The sequence below is a fragment of the Mus caroli genome, chromosome 2 (assembly GCF_900094665.2).
Source record: "Mus caroli chromosome 2, CAROLI_EIJ_v1.1, whole genome shotgun sequence".
NCBI classification, from domain to species: domain Eukaryota; kingdom Metazoa; phylum Chordata; class Mammalia; order Rodentia; family Muridae; genus Mus; species Mus caroli.
Window position 1 is genome coordinate 68,644,462 of NC_034571.1, and position 12,905 is coordinate 68,657,366.

At 36.2% G+C, this 12,905-nt stretch overlaps 1 protein-coding gene across 5 annotated transcripts in view; it reads right to left on the bottom strand.

Annotated features, from left to right (window-relative positions):
- The window catches only part of Atf2 (activating transcription factor 2), a 74,465-nt gene that overhangs the window by 16,355 nt on the left and 45,205 nt on the right, over positions 1–12,905 (bottom strand). For all 5 annotated transcript variants that reach the window (XM_021152754.2, XM_021152752.2, XM_029471965.1 and 2 more), the window contains one exon: positions 9,985–10,071. In XM_021152754.2, the coding sequence (XP_021008413.1) occupies positions 9,985–10,071 (87 nt within the window). The remainder of the gene's footprint in view (positions 1–9,984; positions 10,072–12,905) is intronic.

Below are 12,905 nucleotides of genomic sequence, written 5' to 3' on the forward strand. Positions count from 1 at the left end.
ATGCTAAGTGGATGGGTTAAAACAAAGCAGATGACTAACCAAATTAGTAACGGACAAAATTGGGAACACTTAGGAAAATGTTCAAGAACACAAGGCAGAAAGATAAAAGGTGGAAAACAGCAGTGTAGGTTACATCACATAAACAGAACAGAGAAGACTCTGGGGAGATGGTCAATCTTCAGATTTATGCCTTGCAACAGAGTGAATATTAGACATTAAAACATAAATAATAATACCTAATCTATGCTGGAGCTTCATTTCTGGATATAAAATGTATAATGTATTCAGAGGTTGAGTTTACTACTAGATTTTGTAATGGCAAAACATTTTTAAAGTCCTTAGGTAGAAAACATCATAGAATTTAAGAGCATTTAAAGTTTTATAGTGAAGAGCTTAACTCAGAATTAATGAAATACAGTAACTACACATAGGGGAGTCTGAAGTACATAAACATCACTCTCTTGAATAATCTTTAGTAGGGCAAGTTACTACCATCTAGAGCACTTACAGCAGCATCAGTATTCATTCATTATCCTCTCTTGACTGCCCTAGGGTATACAGTACTCATCCAGTGAGGAAGCACTAATGTTTGCTCCATGCTGTTACATTGATTACAATGGGTCTGACTTATAAAGTGTGCCACTGGGTATAGAATACAAAAAAGAGATTTAAGGGTTAATTAACATTGCTCTCAACTGTCGATTTTTAAGATTACACCAAAGTGCATGTAAGCTTTAAAAAAATAGATTAAGCAAGGTGATGAAAGTAGTCAGTAAACTTTCACAACAACTGACAGAGATATCTAAAATTCACTCATATTCAATTGTTTTGATATTTTAAAGGCCAAATACCTTTGCTAAAAAAAGTAAAAGAAAATTAATGCAAATCTAAATATAATGGACATTTGATTTACAAACAGACCTTTGGGATGGGCAGAGGTACAGAAATTAATCACCATATTAAAAGTGAAAAAACTTCCTGAAGGCTGAAGTTTCTTCTCAAAAATCACTGACTGAGTTAGGATAGAGATAAAAGGAGAAATTCCGTTGACTGGCAATTCAGTTATTTTAAACAAGAGCTTTGCAAAAATAAAGAATCTTAGCCTAGTATTAAATATTCTAAGTATATCTGCAATCAATTAAGTTTCACATACTGCTAAGTACATACTAAGATCAATATTTTTCTCAAAAGAGAAGCTTAATATAAGTAAATAAAAAGTGAGTAAAGAAATAAAGGTTGATCACTTAAATAAGATTTAAAATTCTTTTTTTTTTTTTTTTGGTTTTTCGAGACAGGGTTTCCCTGTGTAGCCCTGGCTGTCCTGGAACTCACTTTGTAGACCAGGCTGGCCTCGAACTCAGAAATCCGCCTGCCTCTGCCTCCCGAGTGCTGGGATTAAAGGCGTGCGCCACCACGTCTGGCTAAGATTTAAAATTCTTATAATCTCCAATATGTGCAATAAAACCAGGGTATAGTTTTAATTTTAAGGTAAAGGTATTCACTGTTTTAAAGAATAAAACATTTTTAAGAAGCAAACAAATGTGTGTTTACAGTTAATTTTTCATGATATAAATTTCAATTGCTATACTTAAAAGTTTTTTTTCCTTAAGAGACAGATTAGACCAATTAAAGGACAAATAGCTTGCTGCACTGACCCACCTATTTTACACACTCATTCAAAGATGTCTGCTCAAAAAAAAAAAAAAAAGTTATTTATATTCTGTTTATGTAGCACCTGAAAATAAATGTTACCACATCTGTCACAACTCAGTAGGAACAAACTCCATCATAGTTCAAAGAAAAAAGAGAATGTGCTCTAGGAACAATTTATGAACAAGTCAGATCCATATTTCACAAGTGCCACAGAAGCTCATCAGAGTGATAACCCTCCTTCTCTAGGGTGTTATCCTACCATCTGCTGCTGTATTACTTATCTTTATTTTGCAACTAATTAACAGCATAATCTTCTAAATTCAGCAAGTTAATTATCATTATTGTAGTCTTTGCAGTATCATCAGTCCTCATGAAGTCTTGTCTTCCTACCCCTAGAGAACACATGAAAATGAAGTCGGTAGGGAGAGGGTCTGTTTCTTCAGTGTGGGCTCATTAGGTGTTTGCTGATTAGCTCTGCATGCAGAGACAGGTCAGAAGAATTCTGCTGAACATGAGGTTCCATGCAGGGCCCAGCTAAGTTTATGTAGATTTCTGAACATTTGCCAAGATGCCCTCTGTCAGCTTTTAGTAGAAACCCCCTGCAGAAAAACCACTGTGTGCAAAGATATTTCTTGGTTTGTCACACAAGTCTTAAAGAAGTCACAGTGGAAGAACTCACTTTATAAAACCTGAACAGAACTCGAAGGTGATTAACATCTTACTCTAAGGAGTGTTTTTGTTTGTTTTCTTTTTAAATTATAAACATTCAGGAAAGTTACATTTATTAAAAGAGTAATATAAAAAATAATTATTTATGGTTTATGGAGTTAGTGACAAATCCCTTAAGCCTAAATTTCATGAGACCTAGTTTAATTTTGTAGAAATCCATAGATTCTGAGGATTCTTCTACAGTGTTAAAAAGTACTAGGTAAACATAGATATTTGTGAGTCTCTACTTATTTCTGTATCACATTTTTAGTTTTCTAGAAGACAAAAAGCTTACTAAACTGGAGACTGAAATGTATGCTTTAAGAAAAATTATTACATTTATTTACTTATTGTCTTTGTGTGTACATATGGATGTGTGGAGGTCAGAGCTGGCTCTGTCCTTCTATTAGGTAAGTCTCGGGGATCAAACTCAGGTTATCAGTTTTGATGGCAAACACTTGAGTCAACTGACTGGCCTCTCTGGTCCTTGAAAAGTTAATTTCAGAAGGGCTTGGTGGCGCACACCTTTAATCCCAGCACTCTTGAGGCAGAGGCAGGAGGATCTCTGAGTTCGAAGCCAGCTTAGACAAGCCAAGGCTGAATTCCAGGACAGCCAAGGCTACACAGAGAACCCATATCTTAAAACACACACACACACACACACAGAAATTTCAAATAGGCAAATTATACTTTTTTGGTATCACTGAGAAACAGGCTATCCTTGAATTTCTTTCCTTTCTTTGCTTCACATTTGGCTACTGTGGGATTTCCGGTTAAAATGTTTAGACCTAAGACTGATTTAGTTGTATTATTTTATTGTCAGCATTAAGACAATTTTAATTAAGCTTTAAAATGATACTAGGATCTTTAAGAAAAATCAAGCCTTGCTATGTTGAGCAGAAATTAGAGAATTTAGGAAAGTTTCTCAGATAACTAAAGTAAAACATACTGAGTTTATAGAAAAAGTACACCAAGTTTTAAATTAATTACATTTTAAAATGCAGTCATTACATAATTGTGCTTGGAAGTTACTTTGAGAACTTTTAGAACTGTTTCCAAAATAATGCAAACTGTTTTACTGTATCTTAGTATAAACTGTTTTTAAAAGTAGTCCCTCAATAATTTTTGTGCATGAAAGTCATTACTAAGTAGTGGCAACACACACTTTTAGTCCCAGTGTTCAGGAGGCAAAAGGCAGATGTCTGTGAGTTCAAGGACAGCCTGATCTACAGAGCAAGTTCCAGGACAGCCAAAGGTACACAGAAAAACCCAGTATGAACCAACCAACCAACCAACCAAACAAACAAATGCATATTTGAATATACAAAACAACAAAATCCAAATATCTGATTCATAGGATATAATTCTAATGCTCTGGGTTTTGAAAACAAATCAAAATTCCATTCTAGAAGACAGACCTCTTGACTGTCTCATTATTACCAGAAATATATCCAAGAAAAAAAATTCGTAATTTATGATCTTCCTAGATGAATGTCTTAGTACCTATAAAATGTTAATTACATAAATAGTAAAGGACAGAAATTGCTGTAAATCAAATGTCTAAAGTTCTCACAACAAAATGGGAAGTTCTCACAACATGATCAGAATAGGAATCAGTAAGAATTAAGTTGGAGGTCCCCAAATATTTGAAAATTATATAATCTATTTCTAAATAATCCACTTGTCAAAGAAATCAAAGCGAAAATTAGAAGATTCATCATGATGAAAATGTAGTAAATCAAAATTGGTGAATACAAGAAAATGTATAGCTATAAGTGCATATAGTAAAAAGTAAAACATTGGGGCTGGTGAGATGGCTCAGTGGGTAAGAGCACCCGACTGCTCTTCTGAAGGTCCAGAGTTCAAATCCCAGCAACCACATGGTGGCTCACAACTATCTGTAATGAGATCTGACTCCCTCTTCTGGTGTGTCTGAAGACAGCTACAGTGTACTTACATATAATAAATAAATAAATCTTAAAAAAAATAACAGGAATTAAAAAGTAAAACATTTTCAATAAATGACATAGGCTTCTACTGTAAGAAGTGAAAAGAAGAAAAACTTAAAAGAATATAAAATAGCTTTATGAAAAGTAAAAGTGAGCAGCTCACACTAGTGTTTGGTGTCAAAGGTAGAGACTGCTTTAAGTTTGAGGTCAACTTGCATTTTGGGCCAGCCTGGTGAGAACTTATCTCAAAAAATTCAATTAATTTTTCAATTAATAGAAAAACATTTTTTAAATGGATGGGATGGAGTTCAGTTTGTAGAGTGTTTGCCTTACATGCATGACGTTCTAGGAATGATTCTTGGCACCATATAAAGCACACGATTGCTTTTCTAGTGCTGGAATAATGTTTATATGCACTGTGTGAAGATATGTTTTCCTTGCCTGCCTAAGGCATCTTCTGATTGGTCAAAATAAAAAGTCTATGGCCTATAGCCTATAACAACAGGCAAAATAGTAAAGTGGGACTTCTGGACAAAGAGAGGAACTCTGGGAAAGAGTCAGGTGTGGCAGGAGTCACCATCGAGATGAGGAGGAAGACGGACCTGTGAGACTGAGGAGAGGTAACTCTTCATGTGGCAGAACCTAGATTAATATAAATGGATAACTAAGTCATGAGCTAGTTGGGAGCCAGACTAGCTTAAGGCCTAGGCATTCAGAAATAAAAACCAGTCTTTGTGTCATTATTCAGAGCATGGGCAGGCATAGAAAAGCCCTTATGGTTACACTGAACACTTAGGTGGTAGAGATATGAGGATTAGAAATTCAAGGTCATCCTTATCACATAAACCAGGAAAGAGTAAATGTGTATCTGACTCAGCAATTGTGTTCTTCAGGTATTTTGTTCACTGAGCATTTGTGAGTCAGTGGAATCAGTTTCTATCACTACAGATTATATTTCAAGACAAGACAACAACAAAATGCACGGTGGCTTTACTCATAATAGCTTAACACTGGAAACTAAATGTATATCACTGAAAAAATGGACAAAAAATTGTAATACGATCACACAATGAAATATTACTCTGCAATAAGATGAAGTTATAATATATTTATCAACATGGATAAATCTCAGATATATATGCTGAGCTACAAACGAAACAGTATATAATTGAGTCTATTTATACTAAAGTAGAATTTTTGGTGCCAAACTACAAAACAGATAATTAGAAAACTCTCTGGGTATACATTCATGGTCTATATGATAATAACAGCATATATTATACAAATGGACATATTTATCACAACTTTGTAGTTACAAGTCACTCATTTGAATATATAAAAATCTGCATTAAAATTATGAAACAATTAAGTGGAGGTTAGGTACGGGTAAAACCTAAATGACAGTATATAACAAATGAAGCTGGGTGAAAGGTACATGCTAGTCTATTATATTTCTTGCTCACTTTTATATATCTTGCATATACAAAAATTTCCATCAATAAAAATGTAAAAACCAGGCTAGAGAGATGGCTCAGCAATTAAGAGCATGCAATGTATGTTTTCCCATAAGATAATTTTCAGCACCCAAATCAGGTGGCTCACTAGCATCTGTAACTCTAGCTCTAGGGGATCTGGTGCCTCTGACCTTCAAGGCATCTGCACCAATACATACACAGACAGACACATACACACGATTAAAAACCAAATAAATACTAAAAAAAAAAAACCAAAAACTAAAGCAGTAGTAGTGGTGGAATGCACTAAGGAGATGGCTCGATGGATAAAGTACTGTCCAGGGCCTATCAATCCAGGCTGGGGCTGGGGGAATAGGTGGATTCCAGGCCTTGTTGGCTACTTAGTCTAGCTCAAACACCCAACTCCACATCTAATGAGAGCTCTTGTCTAAAGACATGTGTGGTGGAGAGACACAGGACATGCTCTCTGGCCTCCACACATGCATGTGTGCATGGGTGCACACATCTACTTATATGTGAGCATGCATAAAACTTAAAAACTAATCTTTTAAAAATTTAATCAAAATTAAGGAAAGCATATTTACTTTTCCAACGAAAATTCTAATAAGAAATTTAATTGGATTGTTAAATTTCAGTGGGTCATTCAGCCTCCTCCAATTTTTAACTAATGATTTACTGTTAACCTTAACAGATGATAGAATTATAGTCTAATAGCCAAAAGAATTTCCTTTAGTGTCTGTTCGTCTTGGATCAGTTTGTAGATAAAAGCCACACTGATTGTGTGCATGAGAGCATGTCCCTCCCGATACATGCACCTCAACAGATCCTTTATTCCTATTCTACACAACTTTTATTTTCTGCATGCATGGCAAATTAAACCCACTTTCTCATCATTAACACACCATATTTAAGTAGAAAACACATAACAGAACACAAACAGAATACATCCCCAGTGAAGGTCTTCTGTCATTAAATACAAAATACTCAGTAATTTAACAGGATTGACCTAAATGTTCTAAAAATGTGAAAACTTTTGTCTCTTCAGCTTTTGATTTCTTCTCTCAGCACAATCAGTATCTAGATCATTTATGAACCTAAATCATTCTTTATCCAGGTAATATATAAGTTTTACAGAAAAGTTATCATGTGCAAATTTCAGATGATATGAATGAACAGATAGCATATAAAAAAAAACTAAGCTGTATAACAAGAAATATTCTTATGTGTGCAAATTGTTATTACCATAGTACTTAACAAAGAACTGAAGTAAATAAGAATCTAGCAATGGGCTGGGCAGTAGTGGCCCATGCCTTTAATCCCAGCACTTGGGAGGCAGAGGCAGACGGATTTCTGAGTTTGAGGCCAGCCTGGTCTACAAAGTAAGTTCCAAGACTGCCAGGGCTACACAGAGAAACCCTGTCTCTAAAAACCAAAACCATAAAAAAAAAAAAAAAATCTAGCAATGGTTATCTATTATTTACTAAGATGTATTAATTGATATTAAGAAAAATTATCATTGAATCATTAATAGACTACAGAGCGTCTATCACACTGATTTAGATAAACATGAGAAATTTTTTATGCCCCCCCTCAAGAATGTTAAAGACAGTTTATGGGATCTGAATTAGGAAAAAATTCTAGGAATGAAAGCTTATTAATCTTTTTACTTTACTGATAAGAAAACTGAATTTCAGAAAACTCCAAGCCATGCTGGGCCTAGTAATACAGACCTAAGTTGAGGCAAGAGGATCCCAAGTTCAAAGCCTGATACAGAGAAACCCTATCTCGAAAACAAAAACAAAAACCAAGTTTAAAGCCTGTATAGGCAACAGAGTGAGGTCAAAGCCAGCCAGGGAAACTTAGTGAGACCCTGTCTCAAAACAATACAAAAAATCAGGGGTTAAGATGTAGCTAAGTAGCAGAGTACTTGCCTAGCCTATATGAGGGAAAAGAACCAAGGATGGAAAATACACAATTAGGATTAAAAACCTATCTGATTTCTAATCTATAGCTCTTTAAAAAAATATTTTATGATTTAATTATTTTTATTTTATGCATTCTGATGTTTTGTCTAAATGCATGTCTGTGTTAAGGTGTTAGATCTTCTGGAGCTGGTATTATAGACAGTTGTGAGGTACCATGTGGGTACTGGGAACTCAACTTGGGTTCTCCCTCCATGGCCTCTGCATCAGCTCCTGTCCCTTGCCCTGCTTGAGTTCCAGTCCTGACTTCCTTGGTGATGAACAGCAGTATGGAAGTATAAGCCGAATAAACCCTTTCCTCCCCAACTTGTTTCTTGATGTTTGTGCAGGAATAGAAACCCTGACTAAGACAAATTGGTACCAGCATAGTGGGGTATTCCTGTGACAAACCTGACCATATTTTGGGGAGGACTATGGAAGGACTTTGGAACTTTGGCCCAGAAGAACCATTGGCTGTTAAGAGCTCTGTGAGATGTGTAGGAGCTTGGAAGATAATGTTGAGAACAGTGCAGAAGATGGAGGTCTGGCTTGTGAAATTTCAGAGGGAAAATTAAAGACTCTTTTCAGGGCCATTGCTATTTTGGATTGTGAAGATTCTGTGGTTCTGGTTAGCTAGGGCTAAAAAAATCAGCTGTGATTAACAAGATACCAGAACTACTAAAGTGAAAACTTTGCATTACTGGGACTATTGATGCTGATTAGCTGGAGCTAAGAAATTAGCGGTGATTAAGAAGAGACTATCATCGTTGAGGTGACATTTTCTGGGAAGTGTTTTCTGAAAGCACAAGAGGCTGTGTTCCAGAGATAACCAAGGTTGTACTCCTGCTGCAGCGGGACTTGGTAATGTGTAAGGGTCACCCAGTGGTACTGGTTTTGAAGGCATGAAAGGGTCACGAAGAGCAGCTGAGGCTCGGCACTGTGAGAGGCCATGGAAGGCCATTAGTGAAGGTGCAGCCTCAGTTGCAATTGAGGGCCCAGGACTGAAGGGGTCATGCAGTGTTTTGGAGATGCCAGTACCACGAGATGACCACCAAGAGAAGCAGCAGTGGAGTACAGGCATCTGGAGCCTAGAGGAGGACGCGTGTGCTACAAAGGGCATGGCTGGAGAAGTGACCCAAGCCCTTGGAGGAGCCCAGAAGATTGTGAGCTGGATCCCAGACATTGGATGGTTGGAGATTGATTTTTGCTTTTGATTGTGACTGTGCCCTGATATTTTCACTCTTGAAGGAAGAAACTATTTTAGTGGAGCCCATAGTTAAGAGACTTTTAATTGTAAAAGGACTTTGGATTTTAAAAGAGATGGATATATTTTTTAAACATTTATTTATTATTATATGTAAGTACAGTGTAGCTGTCTTCAGACACACCAGAAGAGTGTCAGATCTCATTATGGATGGTTGTGAGCCACCATGTGGTTGCTGGGATTTGAACTCAGGACCTCCAGAAGAGCAGTTGGCACTCTTAACCGCTGAGCCATCTCTCCAGCCCCAGAGATGGATATTTTAAAGAGATTGAAATTTTAAGAATATGTAAAGACTGTGGTTAAAGCCAGTGCTCTTAACCAGTTAACCATCTTTCCAACTCCTTTTTTTGTTTGTTTGTTTTTTGTTTTTGTTTTTTGAGACAGGGTTTCTCTGTGTAGCCCTGGCTGATCTGGAACTTACTCTGTAGAACAGGCTGGCCTAGAACTCAGCAATCTGCCTGCCTCTGCCTCCCAAGTGCTGGGATTAAAGGCGAGTGCTACCACCGCCTGGCTTAGCCTATCTTTATAAAGAATACAAATACCATAATGTTGAAAGCACAAAAGAAAAATAAGGTTTTCCTTTTAATTGCATGTATGTTTTCTAACTGGCATACTAGTTGGAGAACTTTGTGTAGGTGCTCAGCACTGCCATCAGAGCACCTGCTTACCTTCAGCTGTAGTATGTATTCAGAACCTCCACCAGAGTTTAAGGCATAGTCCAAAGCAGACAGATCACAAGCAACAGACACTACAATTTTATTTCCAGTTCACCCTTTATATTTAAAGTATCATCAGCCAGTCACTACACTTATGGAAGCTTTTCTTTTCCAAATTTCTGGTTCTTCTATAGTGAAATACAACCCACAACTTTATAAAATGGTGGCCTTAATTAAAAAAAAAAAAAAAGAAAAAGAAAGAAAGAAAGAAAAAAGAGAGAGACTCAATAAATGTTCAATAAAAAAAAATCTGCTTACCATTTTTGCTTCTGACTGGACTGGTTGAGGAGAGGAAGGGCCTGGGATTCCTGGAACACTAGGCACCATGGTGACTGGCCGAACAAGCTGTGAAAAACATATTTAAAATAACTTTGATTCAGTATTTATAAAACAAGATGTACCTTTTTTATTACATATGACTCTTAATTTGTACCTTTGGATTTATAAAATTTATCTTTCAAAAGTTGTCAATTTCTCTGAAATAATAGGATTGTATTCTCCTTCCCAATCTACCTGCAAGGATCAAACCCAAGGTCTTGGGCATATGAGTCAAGTGCTCTATTATAAAGCTCTATCACTACCCACTTTTGTTTTTTTTGAGATAGGATTTCATAAAGTTATTTTGGATGGCTTTGCACCCACTCTGTAGTCCAGGTTAGCTTGTCGTCTTAGCCTGTTAAGTAACTGGGGTAAAAGGCCTGTGTCAGTTGACCTGGCTTTAACTTCCTTTTTATAAACCCATAATATTCAAAGTGACTGATACAAAAATGTGTAGATTATCTTTTACATTCCAATTTTGCAATTAAAAGGACTACCAAATCTGTGACAATAAAAATTAAAATAATTTCAACACAAACTGTAATTAAAATAAGTGCATGAATTTTCTAAAATGTATGTGCACTGATGTATTAATGTAGTGTGTACTAACATAGAAGCTGGTGTCCCCTGACAATGTCTCAGGTGATACTTTAACAGGGTTTGCCTCTTCCAAGTTTCACTTTAGAAGAATAAGGTTAATCTCCTTTTTCATTACAAGTTGCTTTCAATACAGGCACATTTAAAAGGATAATCATTTTATCTCAAATACAAAGCAAGAATGTTTCCTGCTTTAAAAATATCTTCAGGGCTGGTGAGATGGCTCAGTGGGTAAGAGCACCTGACTGCTCTTCCGAAGGTCCAGAGTTCAAATCCCAGCAACCACATGGTGGCTCACAACCACCCAAAATGAGATCTGACCCCCTCTTCTGGTGTGTCTGAAGACAGCTATACAGTGTACTTACATATAATAAATAAATAAATCTTAAAAAAAAATCTTCAAAAAAGAGAAAGTAAACCTTTACCCGAGTCTTCACTAAGACTTTTAAGTAATGCAATTTGAGTAACAAGGTTCTCTTTAAAGACGACAAAATATTTTGGAAATACCTCAATCAATGATAATTTGGACATTTAGATTACTTAAAAATTCCAGCACTCATGGCCAGCCTGGTCTACATAGTTCCAGACCAGCCAGTGCTACATAGTGGGATCCTGCTTCAAAACTAGAAGGAAGAAAGGAAGGAAGGAAAGAAGGTAGGAAGGTAGGAGGGTAGGCTGGAAGGCTTTTAAATAAACTTAATACTTAATATGTTACTAATATTGTTGAGGAGCATATCCAAACCACAAATTTTAGAATGTTACTATAAGTAGGCTTTAAAAAAATAATCTCAAAAAACTATATACTAAAGGATTATACCACATGAATCAACACTATTTATCCATGTAATAATAAAATTTTTACATTTCTTTACTTTGCATATATGTTCCCACATACATGTCATGGCACACATATGGAGGTCAGAGGACAATTGCTGGCATTGGTTCTCTTCTTTTGCCATGTGGGACATGGAGGTTGGAACAAAGGTTGTCAAACTTGGTGACAAGTGTCTTTATCCACTGACACATCTCACTAGTCCTGGGGGAAAAAAACCAACAACAAAACCCTCCAACTATATTCATTACATGAATGACTAAGGCTTAAAGTATTCTTTAAGAAAGTTTCAAATTATATATGTATTATAAATAATTTAGGGAAAATGAAAATAGTATGCTTTAGACAACTTTGCTAGATATCTAAAAGTTCTTTTCAGGATGAAAATGTGAAATGTTGAAGACTAATTTGAAAGTATGAATAAAACTATTTTTGTGAAATATGATATGAAAAAGAAAATTTTCATCATTTCAAATACAGTGCTTTTACATAACAATTTAATTTTTCCAATTATGTGTACATGTGTTTTTCTATGGGTGGGCATGTGCACCAAGTTCTCACATCTTCTATAGCAGGATCAATAGTCAGTTGTGAGCCATCTGCAATGGGTGCTGGGAACTGAACTCATGTCCTCTGCAAGAACAGTACAAGCTCTTAACCACACATCTCCAGCATTTTTTTTTTCCCGAGACAGGGTCTCTCTGTGTAGCCCTGGCCTTCCTGGAACTCACTCTGTAGGCCAGGCTGGCCTTGAACTCAGAAGTCCACCTGCCTCTGCCTCCCAAGCGCTGGGATTAAAGGCGTGCGCCACCACTGCCTGGCCCAACATTATGTTTTTAAATGTTCACTAGACAACTCAATATAGTTAGTTACCTTTTCTTTATTTCTCAGAATTTGTGTATTTAGTGCATCTCTCATAAAACTTCTTTTGGGTGTTCTCACAACAGTAACCCAGGCTGGGCTAAAATGTATTATTTAGCTGAGGCTAGCTATGACCTCTTCTGACCCTATCTTTGTCTGTTGACTGCTGGGATTCCTGGCATGTGTCATCAGGCCAAGATATAAATGTTTAGACTTTAACATGCCTGGGCCACCAAAGAAACTCAATAAACTTCATGTAACCATAAAGGACAAGTGTGTTTTTTAAGAATTTTTATAACTATAAACACCATAGCTATTTGCCAGCATTCCAAAACAAATATCTTAAGGAATATTTGAATTTCATAAACCTAGTCAAACTGAAGTGAGGTGAATCAAGAAATAATACAATAAGAATACAGAAAACAAGTGTGGGCTGGGGGGTAAAGAAAGGTTTTCAATCCAATTATGTTTGCCTAGAATATTATAGTTGATTACAGGTATTGATGAATAAATACTACTCCCAATTAATAAACACTTTGATAAATTCCATTTTGTAAGCCAATCAAGCAGT